Consider the following 18,786-nt stretch of genomic DNA (forward strand, 5'->3'; position numbering starts at 1 on the left):
CGGCAGGCAGAAAGGACACCCAGCCCTGTCTGCGCAAGGGCTGGAAACAGGGCCAGCCCCTCCTTGAAATCCCAAAGGATTCTTCAAGTCTTGTTTTTCCTTCCTTCTCTTTTTAAAGCCCTTTTCCCCGGGGGCTGGCAGAGCCCGGGTTAACCCCAGCACTGCAGCACCGCCCTGACTGCACGGTGAGGGTCTGTCAGCCTTCCCAGGGAGGGGGGCAATCACCCCCAGGGGACACACAGAGAGGCTGGGGGCCTGGAAGGACAATGACCTGACCTTGGGAGCCCTGACTCTGTCACCCTGGCAGGGGGGTAGCGCTGGAGAAGGGGAGAAACCGCCCCAGGACCCCTCACAGCCCCCCACCCCGACCCAGCAGGGTGAGCCTGGATGCTGGGATTCCCTCCCCCCACCCCCAAATCCCCGACCCCTCGCAGGGTGCTACGAGCTCCTGCCTCTCCCAGGACAGTGCCCTGCTGCCTGCTGTGAGCTGGGGGAAGCAGTGAACCCCCCCCTCCTCTGCCTCGCTGCGGGATTTGTGCCGAGTCAGCGCAGGCAAGGACAGGCTGGGGCTGCACTGCGGGCTCCGGAAAGGGGCTATTTTTAGCCATTTCAGTTTTTAGCCACCTCAGTTCCACGGTTTGGAGGCCCTGCGGTGGGGAAGGAGGGAGGGAGGGAGGCAGCACCCCAGGCAAGGGCACGTACCAGCAGTAAAACACTCTCCCCAAAGCCCAGAGACGTGGGGCAGGGCTCGCTGCAGCCCCCCCATCCCAGCCACACGCACACACTTTTCCTTCAGTTCAGCTTTTAATCCCTTTAGCTACAAAACCTTCACATGAAACCCAAAAATCTTGGAAAAGAAAGGGGAATAGTGGGATGGGGACACTCCTCCCACGTACAAAGTGATGCCCGGGGAGGGGCTCAGCGATGGCTGAAGAACCCCTGAGGGTAGTTGAACTTGAAGGGCTTCAGGCGCATGGGCCCCCTGGAAGAGGAGAAGAGGGAGAAGATGACCCACGGGGGTCAGGAAGCCCATGGCACCCACAGAAAGGGCCTGGTCCTGGGGTACCAGCCCAACTGCGGGGGACAGATCCCCACAGGCAGCTAAAGGAGAGGCTTTGAGGCTGGCACCAGGTCAGAGCTGCGCTCCAGGGACATCAGTGCCACCAGGCTCCCTGCCATCACCTCCAGCCAGCTCCTCCCTGCCCCAGGGTCTCACCTGACCAGGCGCAGACACATCTTCTCCTGGGGAAACTCTTTGGGTCCCTCCACACTGGGGTCGTGGGGCTCCGTCTCCAGGTAGACGTCCAGCACCATGCACAGGCGCTGCAGCTGGTTGGTGAGGAGCTGGTAGCCTGGTTTGGGTCCCCACAGCTCCTTGTAGTTCACGTTGACCTCACTCTCCATGGCCTGGCAGAGAGGACAGAATGGTGCAGATGTGGGGCTCTGCCCTCCCAGGACCTGCTGCTGCATTGTGGACTTGCCCCAAGCTGCTTGGCCACCAGCCCACCCCAATGGCTTGCTTATTACGGACACAGAACAGTTGGAAACACCTCCCCCAAAAGCCAGTGGTTGTCCCAACTCCTCCCCCACCACCCCAGGTTACCCGAATGTTGTCATCGTTGCTGCTGGTTCGCTCTCCTTTCCAGTTCAGGCAGAGGCTGAAGATGGGTGGCAGCGTGGAGTAACCAGGGTTCAGGACCACGGCGGCCTGGAGCTTGGCTGAGCAGGGAAAAAACATCACCCACAGCCCCCGGGGCCTCCAGCAGGAGGGATGTCCCATGAAGACCACCCCCACCAGACACCTTAGGGGTGTCCAGTGTGGGAATCAGCAACTGCCAGGGGGAGGAAATACACCTACCTGTTCCCCTTTCTATCAGGGCCATGTAGTAGAGGTGAGTGTCTTCAGCCAAGCCGGCCTCTATCACATCTTTGGTGTAGGGCAGCTCCTGGGAGGAGAGAGAAGAGGAGTCAGCAGGTCAAAATGTGGGCAAGAAGAACTGTCAATTTGATGGAGCTTCTCTGGGAACTGCTTGCAATGCCACCCAGACTTTGGGGCTGCAGGCTTTCCTGGCCATTGTAGTGTCAAAATCACCTTTTGCCATTTTTCAGGTTTGGGCTCAGAAATGGGCCAAACATTTGGATTTGACCCTCAAGGTCAAAGTGTGGGCAAGAAGAACTGTCAATTTTTTGGAGCTTCTCTGGGAACTGCTTGCAATGCCACCCAGACTTTGGGGCTGCAGGCTTTCCTGGCCGTTGTAGTGTTAAAACTACCTTTTGCCATTTTTCAGGTCCGGGCTCAGAAATGGGCCAAACATTTGGATTTGACCCTCAATTTGACCCCCCCGTGCGGGAGCTGGAAGGGGCACGGCCTGGCGCTCGGTGCCTACCGCGTAATCCTCATAGGGCATGGCAGCCCACTTCACCAGGCGCGAGACGATCTTGGCAGGGAAGAGATGCTGGCACTCGCTGGAGACTGGCACGACGCCGTGCTCTGAAACCAAGGACAAGGCCACCTGAAGCAGGGGAGGGCTGGGGACAGAGCTCTGTCGGCTGTCCTGCGGGTGGGGATGCTGCAAAACCAGGACCCGAGGACATCCTTGTCCTTCTGGCACCTTCATCAGGTGCCCAGAAGCAGCAGGGGAGGCCTCGCTGCGATGCCATGGGAGCTCACAGCCTTGGCAGCGCACGCCTGGCTTGCCCAAAGGGTATATGACACACGTGGGTGTGTGCTTCACCTCCCACCATGGCCCAAATCAGTCCCCAGGGCAGTGATGGCCAGTCCCAAAGGGGTGCTGGGCATCAAGAAAGGGCACTACCTTCCTCTCCCACCCAAAACGTGGCAGCCCTCGCAGCCCCCCTACCACCGAGGACAGAAGGAACAACTAGGAAGGCTGAGGGTGGCACTGCAGGTTTGTCACCACTAAAGGTGACATCAGTCAGCTCTCCTCTGCAAGGGGACCCTGCTGCTGCACCCCCCAGTCCCCGGGCATGGGATGGGAAGCCTGGCACTCACCGAGAGAAGCAAACTGTTTGTGGAGAGCCAGGCGGGACTGCAGCCTCGTCCGCAGCAGCTTCACCGTCAGCTCCATGTGGCTGGCGCTCAGAGAGTTGTCTGCAGTCACCGTGTGCTGTGGGCAGGAGGGGCTGTCACCACAGAAGCCACCCCACCCAGCCACAGGGACAGCCACACACTCAGGGCACTGCCCAGTGCCCATAACAGGGCTTAAACTACCACACGTGGGAGACAACACACGTTGGCAGGGCCCCCCGGCACAGATTTGTCCCAACCAAGGGTGAGCTGTGGGTTGGGAGGGGCTGGTGCCAGGTCTGAGGGGGGAAAGGACGGGACACAACTGTCCCCAAAGCCTCCCCAAACCCTCATTTCACCATTCTGGTGGAGAGGGGTGGGGTGTGTGACGTGCCTGAGGCTGATCCTTGGGGAAATGCAGGCCGCCCAGCTTCTGCACCCACACGTAGGGGTGCCCCAGCTCTGTCACGTAGTCGCTCAAGGTCAGGATGCTGTGGGGACAACCAGGAAGGGTTATGCCACCCCAGAACTTCTCCCTCCCCTTGTGCCAGGTCTGAGGGGGGAAAGGACGGGACACAACTGTCCCCAAAGCCTCCCCAAACCCTCATTTCACCATTCTGGTGGAGAGGGGTGGGGTGTGTGACGTGCCTGAGGCTGATCCTTGGGGAAATGCAGGCCGCCCAGCTTCTGCACCCACACGTAGGGGTGCCCCAGCTCCGTCACGTAGTCGCTCAAGGTCAGGATGCTGTGGGGACAACCAGGAAGGGTTATGCCACCCCAGAACTTCTCCCTCCCCGTCCTCCCACCACCCAGCCTGCAAGCCAGCCAGAAGAAGCAGGTACTTCTTCTTCACTGAGCACCCCAGGTTGTGCCCAATGAGCCCTCCCGGTGCCAACTGGCCAGACACCAGTCTCCTGGCTGCTGAGCCCTCCTGGAGCAGGTCAGTCACGCCAAGCACCTGGGTGAAGCTGCCCCAGATGTGTGGGTCAGCGTCCTACTCACCCCACTTTATCAAACTGGAACTGGTTGGCCGGGTTGGGCGTTTTCCTCCCGTGGTCTCCTGGATAGAGGCAGTTCAGGATGGAGTCCGGGGAGAGCAGGTCACTGGCAGGAGGAGGGAAGAGATTTATCAGCAGCACCCTGGGCTCTGTGTCTCTCTGGGATGGCCACTGACAGGCTCCGAGCCCAGAGAAGGGGATTGTGACCTCCACAAGTTGGGTTTCAAGACCAGAATGGCTTTCCCCTAGTTACACTCCAAAAGGAAATCTGTTTCCTCCCTGGCTGTAAAGAGAGAAATCCCAGGGCACCACCCCCACTCTCTCCAGTACATTAACTCTGAAACCTACTGATGGAGGAGACACTGCCAGCGCAAGCAAGGCACGGCCTGATGGCTGTTTGCAGCCAACCAGCTGAAGCAGAGGAACTCTGCTTAATGAAATAAAATTCTTCACGTCTGACCATACTCACAAGCCCGACCAAGCATCAAGGGCTGTAGGATTTGGGGTTTGGTTCAAGCCAGAGCCTCACTGGTTTGGGGTACGACAGCCAAGGGCAGATGTGACAGAGGGAGCACCCTGCGGAGAGGCTCTAGCTGCTGGCACAAGGGGGTTTGGGTACCTACAGGGAAAAAAAAAGAACCCTACCAACCCCAGGAGGCCTCACAAGGGACAGACTGGGAGGCAGCATTTGTTTCCAGGTAGCCCAGACCAGCTCCCTCTTCCTCAGACACCTCCTCCTGGGCCGGGCAGAGCCAGCAGAGAGCTGGCAGCTGATCAGAACTCCCCGGGCAGGCTCCCAGGGCTGCCATTTCAGCTATTCCTCACACAAATCAGGCTCCAGCGGTCTCTGGGGAGCCCAGGGAGAGGCAGCTGCATCTCCAACACTCAGGACAAGGTGACCCACAGAGCAAGGGGGTGAAGGGAGCTGCCAGGCTCAGGCTGCAGGAGGAGGGAAAGCGGTTCAGCTGCGAGAGGGTGACTGAATGTGACAAGCAGGAGAGGTCCTCCCCCACCTCCTGACAGGTCTGGCACCCCTTCCCTAGGAGGTTTCCCAGCCTCCCTGCCCCTGGCTTGTCACGACGGAGAGGAAGAGGATGCTGCCTGGGATGCAGCAGCCTGGCAGGGCCCTGGAGCTAAGGGGAAGGATAGGGCAGGGGAGTGGATCACCTTGTGTGCTCCCCAGAGAGAGAGATGGAGCTGTGCTCTTTGGAGTCTCCTTTACCCACCAAAGGACAAGCCAAGACAGGACTTTGAAATCCCAGCTCTGTGCAAAGGCCCCCCCCGAGGCAACACAGGACACCTCGAGGACTGTGTCCAGTTTTGGGCTCCCTACCATAAAAAAGAGATGGAGGTGCTGGAGCGGGTCCAGAGAAGGGCGACAAAGCTGGTGAGGGGTCTGGAGCACAAGTCTTATGAGGAGAGGCTGAGGGAGCTGGGGGTGTTCAGCCTGGAGAAGAGGAGGCTGAGGGGAGACCTTCTCGCTCTCTCCAACTCCCTGAAAGGAGGGTGTAGAGAGATGGGGGTCGGTCTCTTCTCCCAAGTCACAGGCGACAGGACGAGAGGAAATGGCCTCAAGTTGCGCCAGGGGAGGTTCAGGCTGGATATTAGGAAAAATTTTTTCACCAAAAGGGTTCTCAGCCATTGGAATGGGCTGCCCAGGGAGGTGGTGGAGGCACCATCCCTGGAGGTGTTCAAAAGACGGGTTGATGTAGCGCTGGGAGGTCTGGTTTAGTGATGGTGTTGCTTTTTGTTTGTTGTGTGGGTGTTTATTTTTGTCAAAATTAGGTTGACGGTTGGACAAGATGATCTTTAAGGTCCCTTCCAACCTAGAAGATTCTGTGAAGGGACTAAGGTTAAAACCTCCCCCACTGGGAGCAGGCTTTGCCTGGGCTGGCACAGGAGCTACGGGCTCAGCAGAGGGACATTGCCACCGCATCCTGCTCTTGGCACTACATCACTCTACCAACGGGTGACTCTGTACAGAGTACAGCAGGACACCAGGGCAGGGTGACGGTGGCAAGCGGAGGGGTTGCTGCCAGATGAGCTCTGGGCTCTGTGCCCCCAGGGCTCTCCTCACCCCCCCAGGGCTCTCCTCACCCGGCACTGATGGCAGTTGTCATCTCAACGGCAGTGGCCACCTTGGCTTTCACCGTCATGACGTTGAGGTTCATCAGGTAGTAGAAGGTCAGGTGAAGCACGTTCTCATCTGTGCCAAAAGAGAAGGGGCAACGTTGCTGCCTGCTCTAGCTTGGAGCACTCCTCAGAGGGTACATGCCCCCTTGCTAGGACAGGAGCAAACGAGGCAAAGAGGCAGCACGGGGAGTAACTGGCAACCAATGGACCATAACATCCAACGCCATCCCATCAGCATTTGTCAGGCTGTGTCTGTCAGGCCCAAGACCAGCCACAGAAGAGAAAAGCTCCCATCTTGATGGGGAAAGGATGGACCGTAACATCCATCGCCATCCCATCAGCATTTGCCAGGCTGTGTCTGTCAGGCCCAAGACCAGCCACAGAAGAGAAAAGCTCCCATCTTGATGGGGAAAGCTTCAGAGCAAGGTCATCCCACCCACATGGGCGAGAGGAGCTCCGGGAGACAGAGCTGATAAACCACCTTCTGCAGTCTCCCCTGGAAGGCCATGCTCATCCCGGCTGGGGCAGTGGGGCTGAGGGCAGCAAAGCCTCTCTGCATCCAGAGCTCTGAGGATCCCAAGCTGCTGCTGGGTTGTTCCCTGACCTGCTGTCACACCCCCTTCTGTGCTCTCCACCGAGGGTCACCAAACCCTGCTCACCTTTGCACTTGAGGTCGATGGTGACAGACAAGGGGTGCCGCTTGAGCATCTCCTTGCGCTTGTCGTCCAGCTGCACGCCCAGGGTGGGCCTGCGCCGCTTCTGGGGAGGGCAAAACAGAGCTGTCAGACCTTCCTCTTCCTCCTCAGCAACCCTCGGTCCACACTCACCTCTCCCACTGCTCTCCCCTTCCCACCAGTCTAGATCCCCAAGCCCCCAGCACAGCAACCACAGAGCAGCCCTGGAAAGGGAGGGGAGCAGGAAACCCTTGCCCTGCTGCAGGGGCAACCAAACCAGCTCTGGTTCCTGTCATTCCTTCAGCTCCCAGGAGTGACCCTGCCCCTGTGAGACAAAGCCAAGAAGCTCCTGGCCCCAAAACCTTCCCCACTGCAAGGGGCAGAAGCTGAGGTCCTTCCCTTTGTTCTGCCCCACAGCAACAGCCCCATACACCAGGTGCTGCTGGTGGGGAGGGGTGGCACAGATCTCCTGCGGCCTTCCAGCACCTCCAGCCTCTCCCCAGCACCCAGAAGGGACAACCAGTAGGACCTCAACGCCACTGAGGGAGCACTGAACAATCCCCAGAGCTCAGCCCAGCACTTTTTGGCAGATGATGGACACACACCCCTCCCCGCTGGACGCCAGGGCTATTTATACAAAGTGGAACAGCTCCAGGCGGGGAGCTGCGCGGCGGGTGCCGGGGGGTGTGTGAGCACAGTGGGACACAGTTTGGCAGGTTTGTACCAGGGCTCCCCTGCAGTCGGGACAGAAACTTGAAATGGCACCTCTCTCCTCCCAAGAAATGGCTGGGTTTAACGGCAGCGCACCTCCACACACGCTCACAGCACATAGGAACCAGTTCCCAGACCTGCTCAGGACCAGTTCCTCCCAGTTAGCAGGTGCAGATGGGTTTGCCCACGATACCGTGATGGGTGAAGACCCAGAAGAGGACAGTGCTACCCCTTACCGTGGTCTGCTCCTCCTCCGCGTCAGAATCGCTCTCATCATCTGTGCCAAGAAAAGGGTGTCAGTGGGGACCCCCCAGGGCTCAGCAGCTTTCCCCCAACCAGCAGGACTACCAGCCCTTTCTCCCGAGGCCACAGCTCCCCCAGACACCACCGTCCCCCCAAAAGCAGGGTGCAGACACACAGGAACATGTCCCCAGTACCAGGGGTCACCTCCCACATCTCCCCCAGACACCAGCATCCCCCCAAAAGCAGGGTGCAGACACACAGGAACATGTCCCCAGTACCAGGGGTCACCTCCCAACAGATGAGGGGGGCTGTGAACATCTCTCAGGAAGGAGGAGCTGGGGACGGAGGGACTCAGCTCCCAGGTTCTCCAGGCACTGCACCATTTCAGCACCCACTCCTCTACCCAACCACTCTGCAACACCACCCCAACTCACCCTGCGAGTCCTCAGGCGGCTTGTACAGGGCTTTGGCTTCCTCTACGCTCCCTTCAATGGCTACCACAAGCTTCTTATCTACAGAGGAGACATGAAAACTAAGCTACAAGGTCCACTTAGGTATGGGAAAGGCAGTTAGAAGCAGCCCCGCCCCAGAAAGCTCCCACTTCATGGCTGCATGAGGCAGAGGAAGCTCAAAGGAAGGGTCAGCAGGAAGAAGCAGTTGTCCAGAGGGCTCCGTGGGGCCACCGCAGTGCTGGATCTCCTGGTTAGGATGGGCCAGAAGAGGGGGAAAATGCCACGTTTTGAGGGACTGTCCCTGGAAATCATAAAGGCCAAATCTTTACCAAGACCCAAGAGGGATTGGGGTACGGCTGGCACACACAGGGAGTGAGGAGCTGTGTCACCATGGCCACAGATTGCTATGAGCAGGGACCTGCTGTGGCCAAGTGCCACAGTGTGGTCCTTCCATGCTGCTCTACAGCCTGCCCCACCCCCAGAGCCTGCCTGCTCTTCACAAAGCCCCTCAAAATGCAAAGCTGCCGGAGGGGATGAAGGCTTTCAGGTGAGCTGCGGTGAAGGCAGAGGTATTATCTGCTCTGGAGTCACCACCACCCACGGGTGACACAACCCACCACATGGGGTGACAGCTCTCAGGAGGTCACATCATCACCGAGCCAGCTCACAGGCTGCAGGGACATCCCTGCTGACCTTGAGAAGGGGGGGCAGAGGTGGGAAGGGAGCTTCCCGAGCAGTTTGTCCAGCGAGGGAGCTGAGCAAACAAGGTTTCAAATCCTGCTGCCTCATTACACCTGGCCATGGGGCCACCCTGCTGCTCTGCACTCAGCAAAAGCCAGCAAACGGGACGAAAAGGACCTCCCAAAGTGTCCCCAAAGCAGGGTTCTGAGTGAAATCTGGCCCACGGGGGGAGCAGTGTCCCCCAAGTCTCTTGCAGGACCGAGGACTGTGCTTTCCCCTCCATACTCACCGCAGGCCTGACCGTAGGCACTGGCTTGAACAAAAAGAACATAGAGAGGTGGCGGGAGGTGCCGGGCTGTCTCGTACTGCTTGTGTGCCTGGTCAAAAGGCATGAACAGATACTCCTGGACAGGCAGGGAAGCCTGGGGGAAGAAAAGGGCTAACATTCATCACTGAGAACACAACACTTTGCCCTCCTCACCCCCTCCACCACCCCAAGCAGGAGACTGGAAACCAGCACAGCGGCACCAGTGCAGGGTTAAATGCAGCCACGGGCCCGGCGAGCCCCCAGGGAAGGGCAGGCAGCTCTCCTTTGCTGGAAAACTTCTGGATCTGAAAATAACCCAGTTCCTTCTCCTGTTCTTCCCTCCCAAGGCAATCACAAGGGGCTGGAACCGCGTTAGTGCTCTCCAGGGAAAGGCCCATTTAATGACACCTCCACCTGCAGTTCTGCAGGAATTGCCGCATAAACAAGGAGACTCCGGAGGAATCTCGGCACGAGGCAGATCTACCTCTTGCCCACGCTTTGGGAGTGAAAAAGTAGAATGAGCCCAGGCATTGCACCTCTCTAACACCTCAGAGTGTGACCCCAGCTCAGCCCCCAAGGCGTTCTCCCCTCCCTGCAGAGCTCCAAGTACCTGCATGATGCTGTTGAGTCGAGGCTGGAGGCTGCTCAGATATTCCTTCTTCACCTCGATCTCCTTCAGGATCTTCTCCTTGCTGGTCAGGCACTCCTTGTACTTCTCTGCCAGCCTAAGGGTGGGAATTTGGTTACTGCCACACATCACAGCTATAAAGCCTGCCAGGGTCCACCTGGGGCCCCAGAGCTGGCAAAAGTCACTGCAGGAACCAGGAGACCTCAGACACGATGAGCAACAAGGAGTTCTTAATGTTCTTAATGTCAAGAGAGACATTAAGAGCCAGAGGTGATTCTGCCACTTTACTCTGCTCTGGTGAGACCTCACCTGGAGTATTGTGTGCAGGTCTGGAGCCCTCAATATAAGAAGGACATGGACCTGATGGAGAGGGTCCAGAGGAGGGCCACAAGGATGATCAGGGGGATGGAGCACCTCTGCTACGAGGACAGGCTGAGGGAGCTGGGGTTGTTCAGCCTGGAGAAGAGGAGGCTCCGGGGAGACCTAATAGCAGCCTTCCAGTACCTGAAGGGAGCCTACAGGAAGGCTGGGGAGAGCCTGTTTACAAAGGCCTGCAGTGACAGGACGAGGGGCAGTGGCTTCAAGCTGGAGGGAACAGATTTAGACTGGAGATGAGGAGAGGGTTCTTCACTGTGAGGGTGGTGGAGCACTGGAACAGGTTGCCCAGGGAGGTGGTTGAGGCCCCATCCCTGGAGATGTTCAAGGAGAGGCTCAACGAGGCCCTGGGCAACCTGGTCTAGTTGGGGGTGTCCCTGCTGACTGCGGGGGGGTGGGACTAGATGGCCTTTGGAGGTCCCTTCCAGCCTGGGCAATTCTGTGATTCTATGATTCAAGGGCAAGTGGAGGCAGAAAAGAACTGAGTAGAGCTGGAAAACGAACAGAGAGAGAAAGTGGAAGCTCAGCCTTGTGCTGAGAAGGGACAGCAACTGGATCTTTCCTCAGCAGACCCGCTCCCACGCCAGCCTCTGTGCCAGCAGCCACACCAGCGGAGCCCTGCCGACCCCACCAAGCTCCTGAAAAGGCTTTTCCACTTCGTATCACCAGAGTCACTTCATGTCACATCAACTCCTTAGTTAAACTCCTGAAAATCAAGGTTTAATACACCAGCAAGTGCTCCTCTGCAACTGGGGAGAAAGCCCAGGAAAATGCAAGTTCACCACAAGCCTCCTAGCCCTGGATATGCTCATGTTTAGGGAGAATATCTCCTTATTGCTGGTGATGGCAACCTCTCGCCCAGCAGGAGCTGGGAAAGCTGGGTATGGAGCAGGGAAAGCTGCCCAGGACAAGCCACCACCACGGCAGAGGGTTGGGACTCTCCTCTCAGGACCCTGCTCCCCACTGGACAAGAGCACCTGCAGTGCAGAGCAACCCTCTCTGAGGGGGAACAACAGCCTCAACATTGCAGGGCTGAAAAAAACTATAGTTGTGTTGGGTCAGCACCCCCCAACAGGCTCCTACACCACACAGTTTTGCTGTCCAGCTTTCAGACATCTCTACTGAGCTCCCTCAGCTTGTGAGAGCAGCCAAGATCCCTGTAATGCCAGTCAAGAAGCACCTTTTGGAGTACAGTCCAAGATAAACCCACTACTCCCCAACATGATGGTTATAGATGGACACTAACAACGCCACCAGCATCAGAAATTTGGCATCACCAAAGCACTATCAGTGTCTGCTCCTGAGGCAGCTGAAGTGGCCATTTCCCACCACAAGAGTGGCAAGAGGTGAACGGTGGCGTTCCCTAGATGCTGCGGGGTGAGGGCTGGGAATTGCAAGGCTTCTCAGCAATTCAATGGGCAACTCTAGGTCAGCTCATCTCTGCCCTCTTCACAGTTTCAATGAGCAATGAGTTTTAAGAAGAATCCTCAGGAGATCTCCAGATTGATCAGTCCTCTGCCGGTGTGTGTCATAGGCAGAGTCGTCTGGAGGACCCTGGCTGCAGCACCAACGGGTGCCTTCCACCAGGCAGACACAGCTGGGCTGGATGTGGAGGGTCTGGGAGAGGTGAAGCACGAGGCGTTAGAGCCACCCAGCACCCACACACAGCACCTCTCACCAGTTTGCTCTGCTCATGCAGACCCGCCAGCAGGGTCAGACCCATCCTTCCAGACTGATCTGGCTGAAAAAGCTGCTGGCCATTATCAAAATGCCAGCATGGATTTCTGGAAGGCAGGTCCTGCCAGACAAACCTGATCTGCTTCTATGACAAGATAACCAGATTGTTGGACGAGGGAAAGGCTGTCGATATAGTATACCTGGACTTCCAAAAAAGCATTTGATACGGTCCCTCACACAAATCTAGTGGAAAAATTGGCTTCACATGGAGTGGATGAGCACACCATCTGCTGGATCAAGCACTGGCTGACTGGAAGGTCCCAAAGAGCTGTGCTCAATGGATTTATGTCCAGCTGGCGGCCGGTCACAAGTGGTGTGCCTCAGGGCTCAGTGTTGGGACCATTTCTGTTTAACGTCTTTATTGATGATCTCGATAAGGACATAGGGTGTAACATCAGCAAGTTTGCAGATGATACCAAGTTAAGCAGGAGCGTTGACTCTCAGGAGGATAGGGAAGCTTTGCAAGAGGATCTAGATAGATTGGATCACTGGGCCAATGCCAACGGAATGAGTTTCAACAAGGGCAAGTGCCAGGTCTTGCACTTGGGCCACAACAACCCCCTGCAGCGCTACAGGCTGGGGGAAGTGTGGCTGGAGCTGCCTGGAGGAAAGAGACCTGGGGGTTCTAGTTGCCAAAGGGCTGAACATGAGCCGCCGTGTGCCCAGGGGGGCAAGAAAGCCAATGGCATCCTGGCTTGTATCAAAAATAGTGTGACCAGCAGAAGTAGGGAGGTGATTGTGCCCCTGTACTCAGCACTGGTGAGGCCACACCTCGAGTATTGTGTCCAGTTTTGGGCACCTCAATACAAGAGAGATATCGAGGTGCTGGAGCGAGTGCAGAGGAGGGCAACGAAACTAGTGAAGGGCCTAGAAGACAAATCATATGAAGAGCGGCTGAAGGAGCTGGGGCTGTTTAGTATGAGGAAGAGGAGGCTGAGGGGAGACCTCATCACTCTCTACAACTACTTGAAAGGACACTGTAGAGAGGTTGGTGCTGGTCTCTTCTCACAGGTAATTAACAATAGAACGAGAGGGAACGGCTTCAAGCTCCAACAGGGGAGGTTTAGATTGAACATTAGGAAGGAATTTTTCACAGAAAGAGTGGTCGGGCGTTGGAACAGGCTGCCCAGGGAGGGGGTGGAGTCCCCATCCCTGGCTGTGTTTAAGGGACATTTAGATGCAGTGCTGAGGGACATGGTGTAGGGGAGGACTTTGTAGAGTAGGGGAGATGGTTGGACTCCATGATCCCAAGGGTCTCTTCCAACCTAGACGATTCTATGATTCTATGAAAAGACAGGAATATTGGGTCATGTTTGCTTTTGGCAAGAGTCGCCGGAGCAGGACACCACCAGGACAACAGAGCCTGTCACAGCTCGGCTGTGCTGGCAGCTCCCCACCGTGGCAAGTGTCAGGAGCACAGGGAGGCAGGGACAGCAGCAGCACCAGCTTGGCTTAATTTCACTCCTCGCACCGTGGCACAGCAGACACAACAGGGATGGCTTCGCCCTGCGTGGCACGTCTTGCAGAACCAGGTTCTGGCTGGAAGTGCTTAACCCCCCATCCTTCAATATCACCCCTGCGCCATCCTCCCAGCAGATACCAGGAAAATGTCAAGCTAGAAAATGAATTTTCTTCTTTTGATACCCAAGAGCCAGCACCGATGCTCGCTGCCTCGGTGAGGGAACAGACGTGGGCTTATCAGGAGAGCCACGAGGCCTTCGCTGTCATCACCCAGAGCACAAGGCACGGTCCCAGACAGGCAACCCCTCTTGCACAGGGGCTGTGGTTGTGTCTGGGCTTCTCTCACACTGGTTTGGAGATTGCTCTGCTCCCAAGGATCCCCCTTCATCAAGCACGTGAAAGACAACGCCATGATCTATGAAACAAGGATCCCCCCAAGCCCAGCTCTACACAAAGAGTGATGCTCCACGCCAAGGGCTCAGTTACACAATAAATCTGTCATTTCATCACCAGTGGTGTCCCCCAGGGGTCAATACTTGGACCCGTGCTGTTTAATATATTCATCAGTGACCTGGACGAGGGGACAGAGTGTATCCTCAGCAAGTTTGCTGATGATACCAAACTGGGAGGGGTGGCTGACACCCCAGAGGGCCGTGCTGCCATCCAGCGAGATCTGGACAGGCTGGAGAACTGGGCAAGGAAGAACCTCATGAGGTTCAACAAGGAAAAGTGCAGGATCCTGCACCTGGGGAAGAAGAATGTCAGGCTTCAATACAGGTTAGGGGTGGACCTGCTGGAGACAAGCTCTGAAGAAAAGGATCTGGGGGTCCTGGTGGACAACAAAATGACAATGAGCAAGCAGTGTGCTCTTGTGGCCAGGAAGGCCAATGGAATCTTGGGCTGCATAGGGAAGAGTGTGGCCAGCAGGTCAAGGGAAGTCATTCTCCCCCTCTGCTCTGCACTGGTGAGGCCACAACTGGAATACTGCATCCAGTTCTGGGCTCCCCAGTTCAAGAGGGACAGGGAACTACTAGAAAGAGTCCAGCAAAGGGCAACAAAGATGATTCAAGGACTGGAGCATCTCCCTTATGAGGAGAGACTGAGAGAGCTGGGACTCTTTAGTCTGGAGAAGAGAAAGCTGAGGGGAGACCTTATCAATGCCTACAAGTATCTCAAGGGAGGGTTGAAGGAGGAGGGAGCCAGACTCTTTTCAGTGGTTCCCAGTGAGAGGACGAGGGGCAACGGGCACAAGTTGGAACAGAAGAGGTTCCACTCAAATATGAGGAGAAACTTCTTCACGGTGAGGGTGACAGAGCCCTGGAACAGGCTGCCCAGGGAGGGTGTGGAGTCCCCTTCCTTGGAGATTTTCAAGACCCGCCTGGATGCTCCTGAGTAACATGCTCTGACAAGCTCTGGGTGGTCCTGCTTTAGCAGGGGAGTTGGACTAGATGATCTCTATGGTCCCTTCCAACTCTAAAATTCAGTGAAATTCAGTGAAATTTGTTCTACTCTCCTTATTTCAAGAGGGTGTTAAAACCTTTATCCCCCACGTTTGCTTCACCACGCAGCTCACTCCCAGGCTCTGCCAAGAGCAGGAGGACAGGCTGACACCGAGCCCAGGCGCCGCAGACCCACCTCTTGCGCTGCTCCAGCTCCCAATCCAGGCGGGCCAGGGTCTGCTGGTGGGGCTCAGACAGGGTGATGGCAGGCCGGCTGATTTCAGGGGGGGCCTCTTTGTAAAACTCCTCCAGGCTCACCAGTTCGATCTCCTCGTGTTTTGACCTGCAGGGACAGACAGATGAGGCCAGGGAAGGGTGGGCAATGCTGCAGCAGGGCCAAACTCAACCCTGTCTCACAAGAGAGCGGCCGTTGCCACTGTCCTATTCCCTGGCTTCACTCTGCTACGTGAAACACCATGGCATCAGTGAGCTGAACTGCAACAGAGCTCAGCAGGGGAGAGAAAGGCCTGAACAGGGTCCCTCCTTTCGCAGAGACACCTTCCCTGCAGAGTTAACCCAAGTGCTGTTTGAAGCATCAGTGTAATGCAGCCCTTCTGGCAGCAGCTCAGAGCACTGCCTATGCAACAGGCACGATGGAAGGCTTGGCTTTCAGAAGAAAACCCCCGATATACGGAGGTCAGAGAGTCCTTCAAGAGACCAGCGTGGCCACATCTTTGACATTTACCCATTTTCTCTTCCACTGTCCCTTTATCACGACAGATACTTTCTTCCCTTCTCCCTACATGAGCCTCCTTCCCCATGTCCCAGCACAAGAACTCTGGGACACTCCGTCTCTCCTGTGTGGTGGCACCTGGAGCACCCGCTCTCCTCCCACAGCAGGTTCAGGCAATGAGACAAGAGCTTCCAAACGTTTGAGGCCTCCACCCCATCTTAGACACACCGTCCCTCCCTCTCCTTCCTGGCCAAACTCACTTGAACTCCAGGCATTTGGTGATCTCTTTCTGCAGGTGCATCACCTCGTAGAGCAAGTTCTGGAGCTGCAGGTGATACGCGTCGACCTTCTGCTTTGCCTGAAAGACACAGCAGGAGATGAAGCTCCATTACCTCCCTCCCCGCAGGAGAGTCACCAACACATTCCCCCCTCACAACACCAGCTAGGGATGGTGGGGTTTAGGGTATGCAACAATTTTGGGGGGGTAAAAAGATATTTTCAAGGGCTGGGACAGCAAATCCTCATCACATCAAACTGATTCTGCTTCGGAGGCAGCACGTTTTGGGGACAAGGCACAGACCAGGGCAGAGCTGCTGGGGCACACAGGCTGAGTCCCCTCCTGTCCCCCTGCCTCAGTGGTGTGAAGAAAATGAGCATTCTTCCCAAACTGTGAAAAGCTCTATGAGGTGTCCAGGTTAGGAGCTTCAGGGCCAAGCACATAACATGTTTCTCAGGCCTGCAGCACACCAGACCCTCGAGCTTTGTGACTCCCCGTTATACTCGTTGCAGACACAGCCAGCACTCCTCCATCACTCCTTATGACTACAGCTTCCACGTCACCACAGCAGAGTCTCCTGATAAAGCCCTAATTCAAACCCCATGACCTGGCTGGTGTTCAGTTCCTCTCGTGCATCCATACACAGCCCTGGGAGAAATGGCACCATCCCCCATCCCACTAAATCCCCCCCTGTATTCACCACCACCCCCACAGAGGCCCCTCTTTACCTCATGGGTTTGATCTCTCCCTTTCTTCAGCCGGATATGGGCCAGTCGGTTGAGCTTCTTCAGGGTCATGAAGTGGACGCAGCTCTGAATGCGCCGCTCGTCGATCTCTGAAGCCTGAGTGGCAGGAGAGAGGCCTCTGAAGCAGGAGAAACGACTCGCACCACAAAGCCCCTTTGCTGCGGGGAAAGTGGACGCAGCTCTGAATGCGCCGCTCGTCGATCTCTGAAGCCTGAGGGGCAGGAGAGAGGTGACTGAAGCAGGAGAAACGACTCACACCACAAAGGCCCCTTGCTGTGGGGACTTCCCGTGAGTCCTGTCACAAAGGGGGCTCCACGCTTTGCTCTGGAGCCACAAATAACATCCCCAGGGCTTCCAAGGGAGCCTCCCACTGCCACACTCACAAGTCACCTGCTAGGAATAATTGGGGGGGGTGTCTGGGCCAAGATCAATGGCATGAGTTTCAACAAGGGCAAGTGCAAGGTCCTGCACTTGGGCCACAATAACCCCCTGCAGCGCTACAGGCTGGGGGAAGTGTGGCTGGAGCTGCCTGGAGGAAAGAGACCTGGGGGTTCTATGGTGTAGGGGAGGACTTTGTAGAGTAGGGGAGATGGTTGGACTCGATGACCCCAAGGGTCTCTTCCAACCTCAATGATTCTATGATTCTATGATTCTAGTGCCATTTCTTGGCAGTAGGGAGAGAGGTGTTGGAGCCTGAAGTGCCCATAACACCAGGCAAAGGACAGAGCAGGCAGTCTCAGTGCAAATCTTCCCCAGCCATGGCCAGGCCTCTGCGGGACAGTGAGAGCCCGACCACCCTCACTGCGGTCAAGAGGGATTCAGTTCCTCCCCCAGGAGCCCAGACATGCTTTAGAAGACCTCAGTCTGCATAACGTCTGCTCAGTCAAGCCCAAGCCCTCAGATAATCACATTTTACTTCACTTAAGGGAGGCTGTTCCGTTTCCCAGACTCTCCCCAGAAGATGGCGCGGCTTCTGCTCCCGTTCCACACGGATTAAGGAAAAACATCAAAGAACAGAACACATTAAATCAAGCACTGAGGCTTCTCCTTACGTTGTCCTTGATGCCTCTGCTCTTCAGCTCCTGGATCTCTGCCATCAGCCTCTGAAGCTCCTGGCAAGTCTCTCTGTAGAGCTCGTAGTCTTTGATGGGGTCGCGGAGATCCACCTCGCACTCCTCGCTGTAGTACCGACCATCCTGCAAAGGCAGAAAGAGCCTCCTGCAGCTCCTTCCTTCCCTGGAAAGGCCACTGGGAAACAAACTGCTGGGTCCCAAATTCCTGGCTCTGTCTGTTAATCCCACGCCCGAGGAGACTTTACCCCAGGGAGAGGACTCAGTTACCAATCCCAGACAAACACCACCAGGCATTAAAACACCCGGGAAGTTCAGGTTGTCTTTTACATAGTTATTATAAATTTAAACTGAAAGCTGTCCTGCACTCATATGTCCACAGAGGATAAACCAGAATGGTGGCTACTTTTTCAATCCCTACCACAACTTTGGCCGAACCCGTTACCCTGATGCTTGTGGGAGAGTTTTAAGACAACCTGCAAACCCCCACGGGACTTTCAGCCTTGTGCTCAGTCTCCCTGTGTCTCCAGAGGAACATTTGACTCCTCGAGCGCTGTGTTTCCTGGAGGAGACAGGAGCAGGTTCAGAAATTCAGAGCAGGAGTTTCAGAGGCATTGGGACCTGGCTCAGCTCTGGGGGAACAGCCCCACAACTTCCCAAAGGGGAGAATAAGGCGGGTGAAGAGCTCGGAGGAGGCAGGAGGACACGAGGAGGCTCTGCCGGTGCCCGTGGGGCCAGGGAGAGGCAGAGGGGGCCCTACCTGGTCGCCATCGGCCTTGCTCCGCTTGCCCTCCTGCGGACCCCCGTCTGTGCGGATCACTTTGGGTTTCCTCTTCTTGCTGGAGTCTGATGACATGGTGCTGCCAGCCAACAGCTGGGGGAGAAGAGGAAAAGCTGTCGTCAGGAGAGACTGAGAGAGCTGGGACTCTTTAGTCTGGAGAAGAGAAGGCTGAGGGGAGACCTTATCAATGCCTACAAGTGTCTCAAGGGAGGGTTGAAGGAGGAGGGAGCCAGACTCTTTTCAGTGGTTCCCAGTGAGAGGACGAGGGGCAACGGGCACAAGTTGGAACAGAAGAGGTTCCACTCAAATATC

The 18,786-nt window shown here is 56.4% G+C and overlaps 1 protein-coding gene across 2 annotated transcripts; it reads right to left on the bottom strand.

Annotated features, from left to right (window-relative positions):
• Nucleotides 1–785: 785 nt before the first annotated feature.
• THOC5 (THO complex 5) lies at nucleotides 786–18,567 on the bottom strand. 2 transcript variants are annotated; one of them, XM_014939354.1, is made up of 19 exons: nucleotides 18,454–18,567; nucleotides 17,676–17,819; nucleotides 16,606–16,719; nucleotides 15,861–15,958; nucleotides 15,064–15,210; nucleotides 9,838–9,952; nucleotides 9,210–9,342; nucleotides 8,222–8,299; nucleotides 7,781–7,821; nucleotides 6,819–6,918; nucleotides 6,124–6,232; nucleotides 4,031–4,132; nucleotides 3,423–3,519; nucleotides 3,014–3,128; nucleotides 2,388–2,491; nucleotides 1,859–1,946; nucleotides 1,604–1,719; nucleotides 1,217–1,407; nucleotides 786–982 (listed from the first exon to the last, which is right to left on the bottom strand). In XM_014939354.1, exons 1-19 carry the CDS (start codon nucleotides 18,547–18,549, stop codon nucleotides 919–921), a joined length of 2,052 nt encoding a protein of 683 aa, XP_014794840.1. In that variant the 5' UTR covers nucleotides 18,550–18,567; the 3' UTR covers nucleotides 786–918. The 2 variants fall into 2 exon arrangements, with proteins under 2 accessions (XP_014794840.1, XP_014794756.1); XM_014939270.1 differs by lacking the exon at nucleotides 3,423–3,519 and adding an exon at nucleotides 3,677–3,773.
• Between the last annotated feature and the right edge of the window lie 219 nt (nucleotides 18,568–18,786).

Source organism: Calidris pugnax, unplaced genomic scaffold (genome assembly GCF_001431845.1).
Source record: "Calidris pugnax isolate Ruff unplaced genomic scaffold, ASM143184v1 scaffold7, whole genome shotgun sequence".
Classification (NCBI taxonomy): domain Eukaryota; kingdom Metazoa; phylum Chordata; class Aves; order Charadriiformes; family Scolopacidae; genus Calidris; species Calidris pugnax.